This window comes from Ictalurus punctatus, chromosome 21, assembly GCF_001660625.3.
Source record: "Ictalurus punctatus breed USDA103 chromosome 21, Coco_2.0, whole genome shotgun sequence".
Lineage (NCBI taxonomy): Eukaryota > Metazoa > Chordata > Actinopteri > Siluriformes > Ictaluridae > Ictalurus > Ictalurus punctatus.
Window position 1 is genome coordinate 19,002,793 of NC_030436.2, and position 24,159 is coordinate 19,026,951.

Below are 24,159 nucleotides of genomic sequence, written 5' to 3' on the forward strand. Positions count from 1 at the left end.
ACATCTCACACCTTGGTTTTTCTGCAATGACGCTACCATAATTCCCAGATTTCCACACCTGTCACTGGTCTGAGAACAGCATCAACACACTGCGAGGATTTCCACACAGGATGTGTCTGCTCTAAGAGGACTGGCACGTACATCACATTCGCTCAGAACAATCCCTATAATAACAACGGGTACCGTACCGCTGATCTGAGAACAGAGTAATGACGAGTACCATACCGCTGATCTGAGGACAGAGTAATGACGAGTACCGTACCGCTGATCTGAGGACAGAGTAATGACGAGTACCATACCGCTGATCTGAGGACAGAGTAATGACGAGTACCGTAGCGCTGATCTGAGGACAGAGTAATGACGAGTACCGTACCGCTGATCTGAGGACAGAGTAATGACGAGTACCATACCGCTGATCTGAGGACAGAGTAATGACGAGTACCGTACCGCTGATCTGAGGACAGAGTAATGACGAGTACCATACCGCTGATCTGAGAACAGAGTAATGACGAGTACCGTACCGCTGATCTGAGGACAGAGTAATGACGAGTACCATACCGCTGATCTGAGAACAGAGTAATGACGAGTACCGAGTAAAAAAACAACACATTTTACAAGTATTGTGAGTGTAAAAAGTTAGCGTACCCTTAGGACAACATAAAGAGGATAATCAGAAATCATGGGGGTGCAAACTTTTGTACATCTATGAGAAAGTAAAGATTTTGCTTCCTTACTTTCCATCTTCTGTGCTACAACATAACAGGATAACTGATATTCGATGCAATTGCGTTCAAGTACTAAATATTCAAGCTAATTATAATCCGAATGAATTTGTTATTTAAAATGAAAGTAAAGCCGCAATACGTGAACTGTTCCGCCCGTTCTGCCCTGCTCCGCCCGTTCTGCCCTGCTAGCGCGCTAGTATGCTCTTATACATCCTGTTATCAGTGTACACAAACAGAAAACACATTGCGACACGCTGCTATATTTAAAAATATAACCAGAAAATATTGCGATAGATTCTCATTGTGTTGCAGTTTCTGTGGGGAAACTTGTGCAACAACACACACACACACACGACAACACATGAACATCTGATTCATAAATATTCATAGAGTGTAAAGTATTCAGAGATTCAAACAGGCTGGAGGAGCGCCACCGTGTCCTCGGGACTAAACTCTGAGTTTATTAACACACAGCAGGGAAACAAATAAATAAATACGTTTCAAAAAAATAAAAACGCACATATGAGTAGATCGTAGCCTGAAAGTTGACTGCAGCAGCCCTTCACTAGAGCAGCTCCGGTTTTAATTGAGTCTCTGGAGGAAGGACATATCGAACAGGGTGCTTTTAGCTGCTTGTCCGAAATACAGAGTGATCCATAGGTCTATAAACACTCTGAGCAGAAAACACTGACAGGAGAGCAGATGCCTAGACGATGCCGATCGACGGAGCTTTTATGACCTCAATTATGGGGCATGCTTTATTTAACAACATTTAAAAAAATTCCCAGGCAGAGAGATATTCATCCGTCCATTTTCTGTTCCGCGGGTCGCGCGGAGTCTCGAACCTATCCCAGGGGACTTGGGGCACAACATGGGGGACACCTTGGACGGGGTGCCGGCACATTGCAGGGCAACTTGGAAATGCCAATCAGCGTACAGTGAATGTCTTTGGATTGGGGAGGAAACCGGAGTACCCAGAGGAAACCCCCCCCCCCCCCGAAGCACACTCCACGCACACAGGAGATTCGAACCCCCATCCCCGAAGGTACGAGGCAGCAGTGCTAACCACTAAGCCACCGTGCGCCCACATTTATACATTTCCCTCGCTAAACCTTGTTCAGACCAAGGAGGATCTTCTATTACATCCTTCCACCCTCAACCCCCCCTCCCCCTCAATTCCCAAAGGACATCCAAGAAGACTTACAATCAGGGGACGAGGAGGAAAAGAGCACGGCCTATTGATTCATTGACGCCTGCTGTGTTGCGTTACCCCTGAAACCATTTATCATTATCAGTAACAACAGACAGTTTCGTTTTATTCCAAGAGATCGCAGCACAGAAAATCGAAACGGCACAAAAAGTCCATGCGCTGCAAACGTTCTGCAAAACAAAAAAAAGAAGGAAAAATCAAGCCGTGGCCGGTAATATACTGTGACACGTTCTATACAGTGACAACAAATCATATGTAAATTTCACCAGAACGATACGGAAATGTTTATGTTTTGGTTATTTTCTAACCTTGCCTCGGTGTCTGCCTGCGCACATCAGCATTTCTGGAAGGAGTCTCCAGTGTCAGTGATTTGTAAAGGTCTGTAACGTCGGACATGCGAAGACTTTGTGTGAGGAGTGGGTTAGTCCGTCTGAAGATGTCTGAAACCTCAATAGCTACGTGCACTTTTCTCAATGTTCTAAACGACCGAATAAAAAGACAGGACCCCAGACGTCAGCGAAGTAAAGAGACGACGACGAGACGAGTGACTTTCACTTCAGGTGACGGGTCAGAGACTGACGTGGACGATGCTGATAATCAAAGTTTTAAACTCGACAGATCCTTTAACATGCGTCAGGAATAATGTTTTTCCATCAGTAGCTTAGGTTATATAAATGTAGCGGTAGGCGTGGTGCCTTTCAGTGGATTTATAATGAAGACTATAAATACAATATTTTCCCTTTAAGACTTTTTTTTTTTTTTTTTTTAAATGGTGGAACTATACATCTGGTAGAGATAAAGAGAAACGGTTTTCAGTTCAGGAAAGTCTGAACTTTATATAGTAGGCACTTGTGCAACTCTGACCTCACTTGAAATGACTTGGGGAGGAAGGGGGGGGGGGGGATGACGTAAAGTTGCTCTCATTATTGACGCATGTGCTGTTTGTACCAGACGACGTGGAACCCGATATCAGACGAATTCGGACAGGTTGTCGTGATGCAAGCTGAGGTCTAAAATAAATGAAAAGTGGGCATTTTAAAGCTTCACCGAGCTTATTTGGTTACTTATTGCTATGAAAATCTATTAATGACCCTCTGGGAACTTTACTAAATGTGTGTTCTGCACTCACTATCCGAGGTCATGGGTATTATTATTATTATTATTATTATTATTGTTATTGTTGTGTTTGGACCTTTACATTCTCTCAACCTTCTTAGAGCTGTTTTTCCTCCTCTACATCTTCCCACTCCTCATCAGTACCATCATTATTTTGTCGCCCCCCCCATCCCCCATTCACACAGCTCTGTACGGTTTGATGCAGGAGTACAATGGAATTTTTGCCTGAAAATGCCCACCGCTGACATTTTCAAAAATAAATATGACAAAAGTATGAAAATAGGACGGCGCAAGTAATCATTTCAGCTATAATGAGGACAGAAATAGAGGCGGGAGTCAGGACTGTTATGCAAAACCTAAAGGAAAGACGTGTTAGCTCTTCTGCTCTGCACTTCCCTTTAATTACAACCTGCTGACACAAATACAGCTCCTGCTCCTGCTTCTCGGAGAGAAAAGGGTGGAGACGGGAACGGACAGACGGACGGAGGGAGGGAGGGAGAGAGAGGACGCATTTTTGAGTTTGAAAGCGTCTTATTTTGACAAATTCTCGACGGTCATACAAAAGCAGAATTAAGTATGAAAGACGAATCGCACAGATCAGTGGTATAAAAGCACAGCACACCGACGGTAAACACGTCACACTCGGGTCACACTCGCGTCATCTTCAGCAACCCTCAGCAGCCTTCCCAGAGACAGGGGTCATGGGAACTCTTAACAAACACTCTGGCAAGTTGTGCCATGTGAAGTCACTAAGGAAGTGAAGATTTAAGGAGGAAAACGTCAGCGTTCACACTCAGCAGGAGTCACGGAGAGAAGCGTCTTTGAAAAGGTTACGGAAAATAACGCAAACGAAAGCTGAGGGGTTTGTTAAAGCAATTACCCAGATCTCCAAGAGACTTTCTGAATGAAGACGTCATCTTTACTCTGTTATAAAACACATTAGTGGAGTGCTGAAGCACTTTGGTTACAGAGACGTGACTGCGTGTGTGTGTGTGTGTGTGTGTGTTCAATGAGGTGTAAATGAAACAGCACCACTGACTAGTTGAGGCAAAAATGAAGTGTAAAAACTCATCAGCAGTTATTTGCTAGTAATTTCCATTCATTTCATTCTCTCTCTCACACACGCGCACACACTTCTCTTTACTTACTTTAAAGCCGTATAGATCGGTGTAGATCCTGAGACGCTGTTATGTTACACGGGGATTAAAGTGAAAATAATCCTCACGGCTGAAAGTTTCTCGTTCTCACTTCAGCAGGTTCTAATTTCCTGTCAGCTGAGTCCTGAACAAATACTGAATTGTAAAATAATTTAAGACAGTGTAGGTCCGTGACCTCAAAATTCGTTTTCCCTCGCATTTCGGCTTAAACTCCGTATCGCACCAGAACACGACTGTTAACTGCGGCAAGTCCTTTAGTTCCGGCGCACGCGAGACGAGCACTCTTCTGCTACTCCATTCTTCTTTTTCATCATCTTATTATTATTCCTATTCTTCTCATTATATATATATCTAATATAAAAATCTTTTCCAGTAAGTATATTTCCAACGAGGCTATTCACATGAAATTTTCACTAGACTTTGGTATTAACTCAAGAGATAAGCAAGTATAAAGAAATCCAGACGTTGAAGCCCATAAATGAAGCTGTGCGTAATAAAGAGGAATGACACGGGGGAAAAAAGTATGGAGCACGCTAACTGAAACGTATTTAACACTTAGTGGAGAAGTCTTTGTTCGTAATGTCAGCTCCAAGACGCTTCCTGTATGAAGAGATGAATGTTGCGCAGTATTCAGGTGTGATTTTGGTCCGTTCTTCTAAACATATCGTCTTTAAATCTCGCTCAGTTGGATTCGAGTCAGGAGATTGGCTGGGCCGTTCTAACGCCTTGATTTTTTTTGTTTTTTAAACCAGTTGAGAGTTTCCTTTGCTGTATGCTTTGGATCGTTGTCCTGCTGGAAGTCCACCCACGTCTCATCTACAGATGAGGTGGATGGACTATCTGGATCTATCATCTTGGTGGATGGGAGCAGATTCTTCTCAAGAATCTCCCGGTAAAGATCTCCATTCATCGTTCCTTCAATGATATGAAGTCTGCCAGTGCCATGTGATGAAAAAAGCCTCACACCATGATGCTTCACCTCCACACTTCACTGTTGGTGTAGTGTTTTAAGGGTGATGTGCAGTGACATTTCTTCTCCAGACATGGTGTGTAGTATGACAGCCTAAAAGTTCAATTTTGCTCTCGTCTGACCAGACTACACTCTCCCAGTGTTTCATAGGCTCGTCCAAATGAGTTGTAGCAAACTTTAAACGAGTTTCGACATGCCTTTTCTTTAGTAATGGAGTCTAGCGGGTGAGCGTGGGCAGTGGAGTGCATTGCCTATTGTTTTCTCTGTGACGATGGCACCTGCTGCCTCCGAGTGTTTCTGGAGCACTTTCCGAGTGGTCCTTGGCTCTTGTGCTACTCTTCTGACTGTTCTTCTGACTCCCTGGTCAGAAATCTTGTGAGGAGCTCCTGTGCGTGGCCGGTTTATGACGGAGTGATGTTCCTTCCACTTGTGGATAACGACCCCAATGGTGCATACTGAAGGATTCAGGAGTTTTGAAATACGTCCGTATCGGATTCCATCAATATGTTTCTCAACAATAAGGTTTTGAAGGTCTCGGGAAGAGCTCTCTGCTTTTACCCATCATGAGATGTTTCTTGTGTGACGCCTTGGTAACGAAAAGCCTTTTTATAGACCATCGATTTACTAACCCAGCTGATATTAATTTGCACAGATAGGGGGTGTAATTACTTTCTAACTACTTACAGATTTCAGCTGGTTCCTTGCCTTGGAGAACTGCTTCTTCTTAGCGTGTTCAATACTTTTTTCCCGTGTCATTCCACTTTATTACACATAACTTTATTTATGGACCTTGATGCTGTGGATTCTTTATATTTCCAGATTTCTTGGGATAGTCCTGATGTCTGGTGAAAATTTCATGTGAATAACCTCATTGGAAATATATTTACGGTCACGTTCAATGCTTATTTCCCCCGCTGTATGCTCATATATTTACTGCACAGTTGTGTACCACGGCGCGCGCACACACACACACACACACACACACACACAAACTTGCACCACTAAATCACACTACATCTTCCCTAACGTGGTGTGAAACAAGAGGGCCAATCAGTCCTGAAAGCCCACATTAGCCTCTCCATCCTGATTGCCTGCTCTCTAATTCCCGCTCGAAGCCTTTCTCACTTCCTCTCTCGTTAAAAGACTGTAATCCACAGGACTGCGGGGTTGATGACTGTCAAACGTCCGCGAAAAACACAGGGGACGAGCGTGTTCTCAGCTGCGTCTGACAGTCCTCTCCATTAACGGCCACTAAAACTCCAAAAATACACAGGACTCGAGTGAGGCGGCGTTTAGCTCGTGTCTGTCTCAGCTCCTGTAGGATTCATCAGTGTGAAGGGTGTAGTCACACTTACGAGGCTTTATAGTGTCCTTCTACGGTACTTTTAGCTAACGGGGACGAGCACAGATTTTTAGTTGGATCCTACATGTCTGGGATCAAACTTTAGAGACGCTCAATCTCAAAGCCGGGAAGAAACGAGACGTGGAAAGGTGTTTTTAAAGGAATTAATATAACAACTCTAACGCGACTCCATTCCAAACACACTATTTTAAAAGAGATTCACAGCGGAGTGAAGATTTAGGTTAGTTTATTTGGCCGTGTTCCAAATCAAAGTCAAAACAGCACATTTCTCGTACACGGTATCGGGTTTCTGGGTTACCTTTAATTATGTAGTGCATGGAGTTATATCTTTTCACACATATAAGTGTATCTAGTTGCCAGCTGTCGTCTTTACTCCGTGTGTGTAAGTGCATTTTTAATAAACTACGTTGGCTATACTCGAACCACATGATCTTTAGACGTTGACTTGGTGAATCACTGACTCATCAGTGAAATATTTCATGCATATTTTTTAAATAAATAAATAAATAAATAATCTGTAACACTTGAATTAAGATGCTGAAACTGATGTTATACGGTCCCCCCGCAATATTCTTCGGAGATTTTCCACGGGTCTGGGCCGAGACGCGTCATGTGACGTGATCACGACTCGCATTCGTTCGAAGCCTTACTCGATTCACGTGCGTCGAACCCGAGTACGGCTAAAAGGTCTCGGTTACCAACGGACACCACGGAGAACGACCGTGCACGACAATTCAAGTAGCTTTCTGCAAACTGCATCACGATATTTGTCATGAACAAAGCATGAACGCACGTATTAACAAATGTTTTTCATAATAACGAACAAGTTCAGCCAAAATTCAGAACCGAGGCGGAAGCAAGTTCCGATATATACCCCCGCCCCCAATTAATACACGTTTTAACTCACTATTTACTTTAACACTATAAACGTCTGCATAGTAAAGCTGATCTTTATGGTTTGTCATGAGAGCTAAGCGACCCTTAAACCTTGCGCTGAGCTATTAGACGTGTGATTGCATCATGTTTTAATATATTTAACCTCTTCGGTCAACATAAATGACTTAAAATACGTCACGTTCGATCCGGTTGGGATCCAACACTTCGGGGCATGAGACAAGAAGGGAAAATGAAACTGGGGATGATCGGATACCTAGTGTCCGCACGGCGAGTCCCTCGTTTCTCTTCTGGTGCCACAGCGTACCAGAGTTCCTTTGAATCAAAAGTGCATTACTGTGGTTTGTGGGGATTTATTCCTGACTTTGAACTGCACAAAAAGACTCCCTCTGACAGGTCTCGTATTAAGACTCGCCGCCGAGCAGCTCTGTCTCGATCTTGTTTACTTCTCGGAAAGTTTGTTCAGGTTTTCTTCACCCCTGTTCTGCCCCTCTGCTCTAGAACGATTCTCTTTGTGGCCAAAAGAAAAAACAAAAAACAAATCGTCACCACACAGCACCGGTCTCTGGGCTTCTTTTATCTGGGAGCGTTTCTTTTTTAAACTAAATAGCCCTGGTGCTTCTCCAAGCCCCTGCTGCACTCCGGCCCCCATCCGGCTCTCATACTCCGCTGCCCACAAATTGCTTTCTGAATCGCTTCGGTGTGAAAATCCCTCATCAGGAGAGAGGGGAAAAGGGGCAGCGGAAATCCTGGTCATTTGCATGTATATCTCAGAGAGGAGGTTCTCTGGGTCGCCGGGACATTTTAGCTCTTTTTTTTTTTTTTTTTTTGGAAAAATAATCCCGGAGGGCCACATCTGCAAGAAATAACCGAATTTGTCTGGAAACGGGTTAAATCACATGTCACTATCGGCAGTAAATTGATCCGACAGAATAAAGAAATGTTCAGTGAATGCTCACGGAGGTCACCTGAAACAAACGACTAGACCTACTTCCTCCAAGAGCTTTCCACTTGTGATGATGGGCTCTCGAACAGATTCTCAACAACTCTTTCTCTCGCTCTCTCTCTCTCTCTCTCTCTCTCTCCTTTCTTTGTCTCTCTCTCTCTCTCTCTCAGACAGGACGAGCTGCTAGAACACTAGTGATATCACTTTCAAAACCTTGACACACACACAATGAAATTCTGAATAGAGAAAATCAGACACACTTGAAGCAAGGCCTGTTGCCAAGGTAACGGGCAGGACGGATTTCCATGGAGATTAGATCCTCTGATATTCCAGAGACGGAAGAAGAGAGAGAGGGAGAGGAAGATAACAAGAGTCTTTCATTATTAAACCGGGGGAGTGTCGAGGCTTGAAGGGATTCCGCACAAATGATCACACTCGGTGAGCCACAACCCATGAACACCACACACACACATACACACACAAATAACTGTTTTACAGTATGTGGCATCTTTTACTGTTTTCACTGCTATCTTTTGGTTTCCTGCCTCCCTCAAGGCTAATAACTAGGATCACAGATTCCATAAGTGAAATATTTCAGCGTTTGTAGAACATGTCTTCTTAAGGCATCATGACGGCGCAGCACGTATCGACACCTCACAGCTCCAGCATTCGGCAATCCTGACCTCGGTTTCCTCAGGGTTCACTGGTTTCCTCCAAAAACATGCAGTAGGTGGAATAGGTACACTAAATGGCCGCTAGTTGTGAAAGAGTGTGTGTGATGGACCGGTGTCCCATCCAGGGTGTGTTCCCGGCGCACGCCCAACGTTCCTTGGATAGTCTCCGGAATCACCGCAGTCCTGACCAGGATAAAGATGCCAGAAAATGTCTTTAGTCTAGACCCCCGAACGATCAAGCCTTAATAACGGCAAGAAAAACTGCCTATACTCAGAGACAAAAGGCGCTAAACTATAACTTTCCTTGTCACCTTTTTTTTTTTTTTTAAAACCCCTGGAAAGGTTTATGTAGTGTACATTTTAAAGTATTACTCTAAAAGCTAATGAAAAGGTACAGAGGTAAAGTCTGTGCCTTAAATCATTTAAAAAATACTCTCCATTCACGTTAAAATGTATCAATGCACGCTGTTTAGTGCCTTGAAGGTTGAGAAGAAGCACTGACAGGAAGCGAGGCTCTCCAAGAGAAATCCCTTTACATACTGCAGTCTACACGTTCTAGTTAAACCTTGGCAAGAGGAGTCATGTTGCAGTACAATTGGAGCAAATTGAGCGCATAACAGCATAATTAAGTGTGTAACAGCAGTGTTCAGCGTGTGGGGTCGTGACCTTATAGAGACACCAGACTCCGCCTCGTCAGCAACGACAGATGGAGCTTTGTCAAGCCGGAGAGAGTGTGTACAGCACCATACTACAATCTGAATGCTTGTCTGATCTTTTTTCATTTGCAAATTGTGCGTCCTCAGAGACACAAGACGTCTTTTCAAAAGGGTCGGTCATGTCGCACCGTCACGGAGGACGTCGCTGACTGTCCCGTTCCGTCTACGTGAACAAACACTTCGATTTAAAATAGCGCTGTTCTAAAATAACGTCTGCACTTTAGACCCGTGTAAGCGTGTAAACAGTTTACAGCAGGGGAACGTTTCGAGTTCGCCTGACATTCGACCGAAACAGAAAGTTTCAGCTCTGATGCAGCAGGCATGAGTGCCTCTAATGGGAGTGCATTAAACGGCTTTCGCAATTAACGAACAGCCGATTAGCGGCGTGCATGGGCCAAAGTCACCGTAACGATTAATAATAGATTAATTGTGCAGCCTTAACGAGGAGCAGTGTTGTTATGGAGATAGAGGCGGTATTAGGGAGCCGTTATTTTGGTGCTGAAGGTGTGCAGAGACCAGACTCTGATTTAGAAGCGTGTCCTGAGAGGCAGGGATGAGATGACAGGAGCTGGTTGGAGTTAAGTGGCTCTGCTCGAGGGCACAACTGCAGAAGTGCAAGTCCATGGGCAGGGAGTTTAGAACGCTTTTCCATCGGATGCTTTACGGTAGCGCGAAAGTCTCAGCTTTGTACATCCCAAAGTGCTTGCACTTGCGGCAATGAGCTCGAATTTTTACTGTTGCAATCAAAATGGTTCAACCTCCACTGCAAATCAGGTTCATCGTCAAAGTTTACAGACAAACAAACAGCTGTTTGCGACGAACAAATCAAACAAAAGCAATTGAAATAGTTCAACACAACGAATGCTTCAAGCGGTTTCCACAAATTCAGCTGACTCGAAATTACTCAACCCATTCATGGCAAGCGTCTTAAGTACTTACTAGAGCACCCTTTTGCCATTATGACCTGCTGCAAACGAGATGCACAGCCATACACCAGGTTCTGGCAGCGTTCCTGAAGAATCCGAGCACATTCCTCATGAGCATTCCTCCAGGTCAGTAATATTCTCGGGTTTGCGTGCCGCAACCGCATTCTTCACATCCCACCAGAGGTTTTCTATGGGGTTCGAGTCAGGTGACCGTGACGGCCCTGTAGAATCTTCCAGGATTTCTTCTGCGACCAAGCCTTGGTGGAACTTGAGGTACGCTTGGGATCATTGTCCTGTTGGAAGGTCCGATGACGTCCAAGCTTCAGCTTCCTCACAGACGGCACGACGTTTTCTCCTAGGATTTCCTGATACTTCAATGAATCCAGTGCCAGAGGATGCAAAGCAGCCGCAGAGCATCACCGAGCCTCCACCATGCTCGACTGTGGACAGAGTGTTCTTTCTTCATTCATCTTCCTCCAGACATACCGCTGATCCATCGTGCTAAAAAGTTCCAGTTTTGTTTCATCGCTCCACAGAATAGAATCGCAAAACTTCTGTGGATTATTTATATGATTTTGAGCGACTTTTCTTGTGCTTTTGGGTCAGTAGCGGTGAACGTCTTGGAGTTCTGGCACGGAAACCTTCTGCGTTTAGTATGCTCCTTACTGTGCTCACTGAAACCTCAGTGTCTGTTACACCAGGTCTTTTCAGTCACTCGAAGGTTTTTCACAACCTGCCTTCTCACAAATCTGCTTGCAGCCGTTTTTCCTTGTCCAGGTATTTCATACATTTTCCACCCCTAGCCAGTTCAGGTATTTCATACATTTTCCACCCCTAGCCAGTTCAGGTATTTCATACATTTTCCACCCCTAGCCAGTCCAGGTATTTCATACATTTTCCACCCCTAGCCAGTTCAGGTATTTCATACATTTTCCACCCCTAGCCAGTTCAGGTATTTCATACATTTTCCACCCCTAGCCAGTTCAGGTATTTCATACATTTTCCACCCCTAGCCAGTTCAGGTATTTCATACATTTTCCACCCCTAGCCAGTCCAGGTATTTCATACATTTTCCACCCCTAGCCAGTTCAGGTATTTCATACATTTTCCACCCCTAGCCAGTTCAGGTATTTCATACATTTTCCACCCCTAGCCAGTTCAGGTATTTCATACATTTTCCACCCCTAGCCAGTTCAGGTATTTCATACATTTTCCACCCCTAGCCAGTTCAGGTATTTCATGTGTTCCAGCTCAAGCACACCTCATGCAACTAATGAAGCCCTTGATTAGTCGCATCAGGTGTGCTTCAGAAAACACCTGTTTTGAATATTTGTGCTGTTGCGAGGGAATCTATTCAGGAGGTTGAATCATTTTGAAACTGGAGAAATCATTACAAGTTGTATTCTCGGTTGAATTTGTGGAAAACACTTTTTCGCGTCCATTGTGTCGAACTATTTCGATTGCTTTTGTTTGATACGTTCGTTGCAAACAGCTGAAAGTCTGTAAATTTTAAAACGGTAAACCTGATATGCAATGAGGGTTGAATAATTTCGATTTATTATTAATAATAACGATAATACAGAGCCAGTCTGGACACAACCTTTAGGTTTAGTTCTCCATCAACGTCAGAGACGAGGGTAACGGTCACACCGATGCTAGTAAAAACTGAGCATGAAAAAAGTGCTCGGATTTACTGTTGTCTGAACGGCCATTTGGATTAGAAACATATATTGGCTCATATCAATAGATATCATATTAACAAATCAACACATGACTCTTCCGTTTTTCACTGAAGTCTTCTGGAAAGTTCAAGCTAGCGCACTTGCTTTCCGTCCTTTCTGGGTGGGGCTTTCTTGTCTTTTGACGGCACATTAATTGCACTTCGTTTTTTTACCATCACACCGAAACACTACGCCCAGGTTTTGTAATCTGAAGATACTTAAAGCCAAACACAAAACCACTGCGAGCTGCATGACAATAACATTGCAATAAAAACGGCATTACATTCAGGAAAGAGAATATTTTTTAATATGTGAAGCTGACATCATCATCAGGGTTGGGTTTTGATGGACATGGGTTGATGTGTTTGTTAAAATGGAAGCAGTTCTGCTCCGTGAGATGAGGGTAAGATGAGGTTGAGATGAGGATGCACAGACTCGTTACTCACAGCTTAAGGATACAAACAGGACAGTATCGGAGGCTGAAATAACTGCAGCATAGGACGGACAGAAACACAACAACGATCTCTTTTAACCTGCACCAAATACGCAGCCATCAGGCAAGATTTCCACAGCACACTAACACACACACACACACACACACACCATTAGGAAATTACTGAAAATGAGATACTATCAAGAAACAAGAAATCTATCAACAAAGTATGTAAACGCTGTCGCAATCTGCGAGAGAAGAATAAAATAAAAAAGCTAATCCCATGTCAATATTAATGTAAATATGTTAGGACAATAATATGTGTAAATAGAGAGAGAGGGAGGGAGAGAAAGAATGAGAGAGAGAACGAGACAGATCGAGATAGACAACGAGACAGATTGAGAGAGAGAGAGAGAGAGAGAGAGAGAGAGAGAGAGAGAGAGAGAGAGAGAGAGAAAGGGGAACGATGGGGCGAAATGCTGATGAGCTGCAGTTCATTTTCACCTCAAGAGGTCAGAGTGCTGTTTCATTTACACCTCCGTGACCACACACACACACACACACACACACACACACACACACACACACACACACAAACACAGAGCGCTCTGTAGATGGTCTTGTTACAGCTTGACTCAGCAAGCTACCTATACACTAATCATCAGGCTCATTCTACTCTTAAAACGCGCACACACACACACACACACACACACACACACACACACACACACACACACACACACAGGGCAGATGGAGAAGATTACACACCCAGCTAAAGTTTTCTCAGCTTTGCCTCCTCGCCGTGTTATGTTCCACTCCAACTAATCGATAACAAACCTGCTGAAGTTAAAGCCCTGTGTGTGTGTGTGTGCGCGTGTGCGTGCGTGTGTGTGTGGGAACAAAAAGCTCCACGTGTCCTCACTAGCGCTCGCCCGCCGTTCTTCTTTATTCTGCCCGTGATCGGATCGATCCTATTGTAATGTGGCATTTACCCCGCGCAAATGTTCCTGGAGTCCCTCAGGCCGCGGGACAAAAGTCATGTTTGAGGAGCGGAGAGGGACGGGACGATCGCAGGTCCTGTGCACGATCCCACACGGCCTGAACACACACACACACACACACACACACCCAATCCAAAGTCTCGTATTCTCTATATACATACACATTTGGACATATAGACACAGGCATGCACATGACCTACACATACACACGCATAAACACACACACGCATGCGCACACACACACAGTTATGTACAGGGTATAAGGACTGTTCAAATTTCCAATGCGGCTGCACCGATTTGAAAGCCCTTGGGAGAGATGGAGAGAGAGACAGACAGAGAGAGAGACACACACAGGCAGACAGAGAGAGAGACGGAGAGAGAGAATGTGATCATGCGGCAAACAAAGTTATGATTCACAGCACAGGTGAGGAGAGCGCTCTCATCTGCATCAGGTAATAACATATCAAAAAATCCTATCCTTTTTCATTTTCAACCGTGTGTGTGTGTGTGTGTGTGTGGTGTGTGTGTGTGTGTGTTTGTGGGTGTTTGTGGGTGGGTCACAACAGATAGGGTGTGTGTATGCAGTGTGAAGCCACAGGTCTGGCTGCTTGTCAGGAAAGCCATATGGTTGAGTGGGCAAGATGCTGTCTGGGGAGACGAGTGCAGGGAGCATGAGGTCTGCTTGGCAACAGCAAAGGCCACACACACACACACACACACACACACACACACACACACACACACACACACACACACACACACACACGGTTTTTGGATGTGTATGACTTTTAATCCTGTGTAAGCCAGAGCGCGTGCGCACACACACACAGTCACAGTAAAGCTAAAACCCCTTAGCCAGGATTCTTTCAGGTTACCCGTGTGACCTTTTTTGTGCCCTTTACCCATACTTCTCCTGGGCGCAGCCTCCCTGAACCCTGTAGCTGCCCTCAGGCTCTGCAGCTGTCCAGATATTCTCAGACGTGATCTCTTCCCATCACACCAACCCTATTTTAGTTTGCCGATTTGGTCCCGAGGGTACTCCATCGTCCCACCTGAAGAAGCTGAAATGTGTAGTAAAACGTGGAAACATTTGTAAATACAGTTCCGCTTCGATGAATTTTGTGGTACTAAATCAAGTGCACACATAAAACTTTCATCATTAGCAAGCTAGCTAGTAGGCCAAGGACCTGAACGGTACAAAACAGTAAAGTTTACAGTTACACTATCTAATCCAACCTAACAAATGACTACGGGTTATGCTTGCTCAGTTTCTGATATACCATTTTGTTGAAAAAGCAATCAAATGTAGGGGTGACGGTATCGGAAAGCCATACAAAAGTTCTGGAACCAAGATGAACCTCTAACCAACGTGACAGAAAGGCCGAAGTGTGGTGAAAGAAAGGATCTGCTCACGATCCTAAACGTACGAGCTCATCTGTGAAACATGGTGGAGGTAGTGTCAGGGCTTGAGCTTGCGTGCCTGCTTCCGGAACAGGCTCTCTAATCTTTACTGATGATGGAACTCATGATGGATCGTTTTGGATCTGTTGTGCTGTAATGCAAAGAGCACGACGCAATCAGAGCAGTTCATGATGATGATGATGATGATATACGTGTCAATTTGCATTTGTTTCAGATGTTGATCTGCTCTGCACCAGTATGCTTTTAAGTGCTCGGTCCGGTACGCTGAAATACTTTGCGGGTTCCGCGTCTGGAACACGGGCCACCGTTTGATGACCCCGGTTCTATCCGAAAGCGTCACTGGGGTAAAACGAGCCTCAGAGAATCCTGCTTTTAGAGATCCGCCAAAAATAACCCGGCTGTGTTTACATTCGGCGACACCGCTCAGCTCGGGGACACGAGTCTCAGACCCAAACAGTGATCCGAGCCTCCAGCCTCCGTGTGAATGCCACCGCCTACCCTGACTGATGACACGAGGAAGACGGAGGGATGGCGAGAGAGAGAGAGAGAGACAGAGAGATTGAGGGAGGGATGAAAAGAGAGAGAGAAAGAGAGAGAGAGAGAGAGAGGCGAATCAATCATCGCTGTCATTGTTTCACTTCCTGCCAAACCTGCTGCCGTCTAAATCCATCAATATTTCACAAATTCTGACAGCTGCATGTTTGGGGAATTGCGAAATATGGCATCACACTGTTATGATCCCTTTAATACTCAACAAGTTTGTTTTCTCTTTCTGGTTAGATGCAAATGAGTTATTAATAATCCTGACGTTTCTGGAGATTAAGTCTAGCCCTTGAGCCTGAAAGGATTTTCCTTCGGAGAATTTCCCTCGGCTCCGATTTAATTCTGTTTTTATAAGTTCAGGGTTTACCGTTTAATCCAGATAGTGTTTACTAGACGTCTGGACGTACTAGACTTCAGATCGGACGCCGCTGAGGTGAATAATACATCAGATCTATCTCTGGATCCATACAAAGGCATGAGTGCACACAAGCTGCTCAGAAATTCAGCCTGCGCTCTGCTCGTACGGCACATGTTCTCCCAGCGTAATGACAAACTGCTAATTATCCAAGAAAGCAAGTGAAAGCAAGCAAAAAAAACAACAAAAAAAACATCTTAGGGGAAGAGGAAAAAAAACCCCCGTGTGAGACCAGGTTGTCAATATACACGGCACTGCAGGGGGTTCGCTATCTGACAGTCTGACAGCTATAGGTGAGTCACAAGTAATGATTCAAACAGCGTGGAAATGTGTATTACTGTGTTTGACTTGACAGCGTCTTGTCGAGAATGCCAGTTATAGGTAACTTATCGGGCTGTACATTAGTGCAGATTAAATGTTTTAACCAACTGCACAGATATTTGGACAGTTTGTCCCCCCACCATCCATTTTTCTCCACAGTTTGGTCATCTGGGGACACGTGAAGCCTAGGCAACTGTATCTTTTCCGAACTGCCGCTCATGCTGTGTCACAGGGCAGCGTAACAAACTCATAGGAAAGCAGTATGTGCCATCTTACGCATACGTAAGCTCAAAGACACCCACGATTGGCAAACCTTGCAGTGATTGACAGGTGAGAGTGAGTATGCCCCTCCTACCCATTTTTGGCTCCTGGACACGGATGGCTGTGGCACTGTCGGGCCTCAACTTGCGATCTCCCTGCAGTTCGCTTGGGAGCAAACAATTCGTTTTTTAGTCTCCAATTCCAGCTCCAGACAAGAAACTTTTAGGCTGCAAATTTGTGACCATGAATACAACGAAGTTCAGGTCTGGATAAATGAGCACTAATGTTACAGTTAAGGAGTTAACTGTTGAAATCATGGATAATAGAGGTCAAACGATTACTGGATTTTACCGATTACGATAAATAAGTACTTGCCGATAATCAATTAATCAACCGAGAATTTTAAAAATTGATATTGAATGAAAACATAACGCTCAAATTGAGTCAAATTTAGCTGAATTTCATTGCAAAAATAAACAGTACTGACTGTACCATGAAAATGTACTGTGTTTTTGTAATTAAATAAATATGAACACCAATATATATGAACTATTACTGAATATTAAAGTAAATAAAAGTTATGCATCCAAACTGAACCAAAAAGTAACGCTCCAAATAACAAATAAAAATAGAGACGTCCAAAATTAATTTTAAAAAAAAACACTTCAAATAACACAACAAAATTTAACAGCGGTACTTTTTATTTCGCCTCTAGAGGCCGCTCTCCTAGTGTATAACGAAAGCGGACCCTTCTCAGTAACCGGGATTTTTGCCGATAACCGCTAGTGCCAGCGATCGGTTATCGGTGCCGATTAATCGGCATCACCTATCGATCAGTCGACCTCTAATGGATAATGGACTTCGCATCATTAGCTAGATTAATCTTGTCGTCTCGAACAGTCATGATTAACTAGATAAGTTAATTTAGTTAGTGTTAACGCTCGAAGTTATAATGGGCTAAACCTGTGCGTGACGCTCCTCTGTTCATTTCTAAGGCTAGATAGCGCTTAGGTGGTTAAGCGTTATTGTGAAATAAATTAGATTTACTTTGGGGAAAACTTTGGGGTCAACTTTTCAAAATATTGACTCCAAGGAACTGGAAAATTGCCTGCAAGGACAATTAGCCCATGACACAACTTGGAGGTTAACTTTCTTATGCTGATCGCTGTTAACTTGATCAGTTTGTTAGCTCTCGTTAGCTATAACTATTAACAACCTAATATAAAATAAATTTAGCTACATCAGTTTCTGCTAGCCAGTTAGCCTTATGATAAAAAATGTTTTTAAAGACTATAATAGATACTGTAGCTACGACTGACTTGTGTTCTATATTACCTTTGTTATCCAGGGAAAATGTGGATGCTGCTAGTAATATTAGCTAGCTATCTTGAGCTATGGTCAATCTGTGACAAAATATAGGTGCAGGTGTTTCGTTTTCTGTTATTTTCACAACACTAATATTGAAGAGCGAGAAGTGGAGTATAGATTTATGCTAGCTACATCCGTGACATTATCACAGAATATGGAGTAAAAAGCAGATTGGGTTGTCTTGTTGTAATAATTAATACGCTGACGAATACATTAATTAGCAGCACACTCTATATACGAGGTCTGTTTTTATTTGAAATGTTTACATCGCTTTGGCTGGAAACTCTTTCCTGAAAACTCTTACATCTTCGAAATGAAATTATGTGCGCTGAACACTCGCGCGTTCGTCTTCCATTTATTCTTAGCACTAACAAATAGTTCTGCCACAGAATTACAGCGTGGCATCCCTAGACAGCAAAGACGCTGAGGGAATGATCACACTCCGGGTAAGTATTGCATTTTCCTTATTCTGGGGGAAAACAAACTGGAGCTTCTCGGATACAAACGGCGGCAGACGCTCCACGGCCCACGCACATCTCTCCCGCCGTGTGGCATTAACGGTCTATTAGCATCAGGAGGCTTTTGATAGGCAGCCAGCAGGAAGGTTAGTTTCATGTTGTTGTCATCTTCTGCCGATAATCTACAGCCGAGATCCAGCGATCACGCCGAAATGTCACCGTGACATTTGGGGGGAAAAAGATATTCTCTCCTCGTCCAAAACAAAGTCCAGACCCACCAACACCGATCATGCACTCGCTGGAGGAGAGACGGAGAGAGGGAGAGAGAGATGATGGACGCACCAAGACTGCAGAAGAATGCTGAGAAGAGCAGAACACTGTTTTTTATTCATCTTCTCTCTGACAGAAGTGACGGGCCCTTTTTTTTTCCCCGAGCCGGGACGCACAGGCTGTTAGTACACCGCCGGCGGGCATTAACGCTAAACAAAACAAAATCTGAATCCGTTCAGAATGTCTACAGGTACAGGTGCAACAACACACGCAACATGTCCAGGTTGACAGATGTTCCTTCACCATCACAAGTAACAATGGTCAAATAGTGCATGCTATTCATATATATATATCCATAGTAGGGTGAAAAAACAATATGAAGCGAGTGCAAAAGTTTGCACCCCCCCATCTCTGATCTTTTGCCTTTATAATTGCCTGCATCCTTATATGTATAAAGAACGTACTGAACAGCTTTGTAATGTTCATCGTCTACACATATCTTCCTGACATGTCTCAAGTTTATTTGCCTCCTTTGAGAATAAACGACGAGAAAGTAATTACACGCCGCCTTCTTCAGGTCAGGTCTACATACAGTCGACATTACAGACGATACAGGTCAGTTTCGCAGCACTCGGGGACGTGTGGTTCGGTCCAGTATTGACACTTATAAATCAGTTCAGTTGACACTGGTTTGAGCTTGGTGAATGAATCGCTTCACCTTTCTAGCCAGTCTTACGTTCTGTCGTTTTTATTACAAAATATAACGGGGAAAAAAAATAATAATACTAAGATTTTCATAGTTTAATTTCCTACATTATTTTGCCACACAAAAGACCGTTCCGTTTTCTATCCCCGTATTCTGTCCTCAACGTATATGGGGGGGTAATAAAACCCACATGAAGACTTATAACGATTGAAAATAAAAGTTAGACTTTATGGAAGGAGAAGGTGAGAACACCGGTGATGGAAGAGCGGGGCAAAACCGCCGTAAAAAGGTCGGCACCAGAGACCGTCAGCACTTTATCACGTACATATAATGCTCTTTCTGTGCTCACACACGTTATAGATGATCTTTCTGGAACAGGATCTCCAGTATGGAGTTAGAATCCTATGGCAGTTATGTGTAGCCATGGCAACAGAGGGGTGGAGAAAGTCCGGGGGGACCGATCATCCGCTTCACACCACGAGTCCCTATCAAACAACTCTCTCAGTTTACGTGTGCTTATACACACACACACACAAACAAACAAACAAACAAACAAGAACCATTATGTACATAGAACATCAGTTATCAGTAGTTAGCTATGGGTTTTAAAATGCCGGGAGCAGGAACTAAAGTGGTTCCAGGAACTAAAATCAGCCCTGGTTACTTTGGTGCAACCTTGACTAAAGATCCTGCCTTATTACTCATGCTCACTCTCGTGTAAAGACTAATTAGTTTGCCACGTATGGAGCCATTTATCAAATGTGCACATGTCCGGTCTTGTGTTTCATCCACATTTAGCCTGGCTGTTAGTTTATTAAAATAAATACCAGTGCTCCATGAGAAAGAAGCCTGAACTCCACAACGGCAGGTCCAAGTGTCTGGCTCTGTGATATTAGATTGGCTGAAATCAGAAGCCGTGCACGACCCTACCCTTTTGCTTTTTTTTTTACGGGTGAAAGGTTCGATGAGCGAGCTAAACGAAATCTGTTCGTCCGACGTAAACTGCCACTCAAGGATGGCCGTGAAAAGGTCGTCCCTGAGACAGCTGTGCTCAGAAAGCGCCAGATCGGAGAAATCTCCCCATTACGATTCCCCGCGAGTCTTTTACGTGTCGGATGTCGGCCTTTGAAAGGATTAATTCGCCTTCGAACTCACAACTTGACTTTCACAAAAAAATACAGCACTCAATTAACATTTGCAGGCTAACTGAAGGGCTACTGGCTTTCACGTCCAATTAGATGGATCTGTATTTTGTTTACATTTCAAGTGCGACATCCAGAACAGTTGAGGACTGAAGTGGATTTATACAGCGAGGAAAAACACTGGGTCGGTTTAGGGCGAGATCTCGTGCCTACAGAGCATGAGGAATCCTAAATGGATTATTATTATTTATTTTTTTTAGATTTAACTACAGATTTGAAACCTTTCAGCATGACACCTGTGCAGGAAGCAATTTCATACCGTTTTCAATTGGAGTGGAATCTGATGTGGACTCATCCAACCCAGACGGCAAGGCAGCGGCGAGTAACAGCGGCCCGATGACCAAGCGTCGTATCTCTCATCCACACACATACAAAACGCCATGGTTCTGGCGTAACGTTTCTTCAGCAGTAATCCTGATTGAAATTCCGGATCCATCTCCAGCAGGGATGTTTTAATTAAAGGAGGTGATTTGAATCGGATTCCTGGTGGACTGCGTTAAGTCTGTTAACATTACGGATGCGTAGGGCGACATATATATCCACTAACCTCAGGAGTAATTAGACGCGAGTCTATATCAATTGAGCGAAAACACCATAGCACTTTATTGGAGGTTAACATATACACACACACACTCATTCTGATTCTTATTCCTGATACTTTTGGCTGAATACACAGGGTTTGTCCAGCAGACTGCGTGAATATAGATCTCCTTGCTCACACGAGGATAAAGAAACTCTTGCTTTCCAGTGGTGATATGTTTGCTCACCTTCCTCTCCATAGCCTCTATTCTCATCTCAGCGGCAAGCATGAGATGGACGTAGGAACGTAGAAGGCGAGAACTCGGTTTAGATCAGCCCGGTCATCATACGCCCAAGTAATTATGGACATATCAAACATGTCTAGAGAATCCCTACTCTGGTAAATGTATTGAAACCCACACCATCAAGCTTTTTTTTTTTTTTTGGAAGGTTAACACTGGTGAAGGTGACTTCACCGACTGACATTTGAAAGTTTTCATCTTTACTTATTCTACAGGAAATCCCTGAGCGTGAAGAGATTTTCCATGACCTCAGGTTCGATCTAGATCCATCGCTTCTACTCTCCGACGTAGCCGCAAAAACGTGAACTCTTAACCTCTCTTGCAGTAGGTTCCGTACACTTCCGTCTCAAGTGAGTGACAGCGGGTGAAAATTGTAATATGGCTGGAGCTTACCTTAATATAGCAGTCGAGCTGTGGGTAAACTCGGCGTACTCCCAGGATGATGGAGAGTCGGGTTCTGTAGGGGAAGCAAGATGAGACCACGTGGGTGACCTCGGGGAACGTGAAGATATGAAAGCCAAACTTCTCGTAGAGCTCCTGGAGTTCTGCGCTGGGTTTCTGATCGCCCTCGCTCAAGATACTGCCCACGGCACAGCGACACTTCGGACCAGGCACCTGGGAAATACGTATGTAAAGTCGTTGAGAGAGCGCTGGTTAAAGTAGTAAATTACCCAATGCTGGTCTCCCAACAGGGTTTCCTTGCGTGTACAGCTTATGCTGCTGTAGATTACAATGTTCTTATAGACTAGAAAGATCTGTTGGATTGAGGGAACGGATCTTTCCTGGGCGCAGGTCTTATCCTATTGACAGTTTATCAGCGTTAATGGTGACGTACATACGAAGGAAAAGTTCCAGGCTGACTGTTTTTCCTTTGTACTGTATATGCTGCCTTTGTGTACAACATGGTATTAGCTTCCACAGTGATGTTACTGAAAGACAGATGTACATCTCATGCTGATATCCCAGGGTACCTGTTACCTTCTGGCTCTCTTTTTCAGTTATACCGCCATGGCTAGACCTTCCACTTCCACTCTAATCACAACGCGCCATTTTTCCAATTGTACCTAACCACCTGTTCACTGCTAATATCTGAGGAGATGCTGGTTGTTGTGATGCTGTTATATGGTTCCTTCTTCTCTCAGGATTGGACTGATTGATCCTGATTGCTCTACTTCCACTCGTGTTCGTCTCTGAGCTGTCTACACTTATGATTATCCTTCTTGCTGGTGTACATAATCTCACCTGGATACCTATCCAACATCTGCTATGGCTATGACTCACCTTCCTGCCGAGGCGATGCAGTAGAAAATTAACTATTACAATTCTGTATATTACTGAATACCGAAGTGATTTATAAATATAGCCATCCCCAGAAAAGGACGGGTTATCCTTTTAAGGTTTCAGGAAGTTTTTCCTCGCCTCAGGCTTGATCATTAGGGATTTAAATCTACATGCAGATTTTCAAATGAGTACCGGTATGCTGTGTACAAAGACAAGACTTTGATATTGATATATTGATATGTGATATTTCTACACTTGAGACGATTCGAGTTCCAGCTAAAAATCCACCATTTTTAGCTCATCTTCATTCATTCATTCATTCATTCATTCATTCAGGAATAACTTTTTCCCAACACATTATTAGGCCAAATCATAAATGCCATCACAGTCATTATATACGATCACTACGTAGGGTAAATTTGCAGTACACTCTATTTTTAATCGAAAGTGATTTTCAAATTCAGCCACAGCAAAAGAGTGACTGCGACTACTGGTGTGCATTTTCACTTTAAGAACATTTTCTTGTTTATTAGTTGTTTTTACTAATTAAATTTATTTAATTAATTTAATTTATTTGCCAGTTTGATACATAATTTTTTTTTTTTTTTAAATGTGAAAACCAAGTGTGTCCATAATGACCGTGCACATTTCCCACATCAACAGGAGGGTCATTTGGCCAAAAAGTGTAAGAAATGTTTTTGATAGACTTATTTTATACAGTAGGAATATTCTAATAAAAGTATCACTTTTTGCCGTTGAATGTTAAAGTTGCACCAAGATAACAAGAGAAAATCTGCCTTTTGGGTTTTTCTCCATTTTCCTGTCTATTATTATTAGGTGTAAAGGAACAGGCAGGTGCACTGACCATGACCTTTCAACCAAACCTTCAGCAAAACTTTCATATCAGTGGTGCCACGAACCCGTCGCTTCACCCGAGCTCTACGCCTCCAGGCAGCAATTAGCGAAGCCTTTCCTACGATCTTGAAGAAGCCCTTACAGAGTCCTTGTCAGGTATAAACACGCTCTCCTTCTCACTTACGTCCTCTCAGTACCCAGCTGGGGGCTAAAACAAAAATCCTTCATGTCCACAGACACACACACACACGCACACGCGCGTGCACAAACACGGGATGAGTCACCAAGAGAAAAGTGTCCTAATGAGGACCAGACGCTCCATCGGAAAGCAGCATGGAGAGGAAAATGAAATAAATCAAAACACAAGCAGGATTTAATAAAGAA

At 43.7% G+C, this 24,159-nt stretch overlaps 1 protein-coding gene across 1 annotated transcript in view; it reads right to left on the bottom strand.

The window, feature by feature from the left end:
- LOC108255194 (testis-expressed protein 264 homolog) overlaps positions 1–24,159 on the bottom strand; it is a 36,151-nt gene that overhangs the window by 6,664 nt on the left and 5,328 nt on the right. The window contains exon 2 of the mRNA XM_017450956.2: positions 22,033–22,254. Coding sequence (XP_017306445.1) covers positions 22,033–22,254 — 222 coding nt within the window. The remainder of the gene's footprint in view (positions 1–22,032; positions 22,255–24,159) is intronic.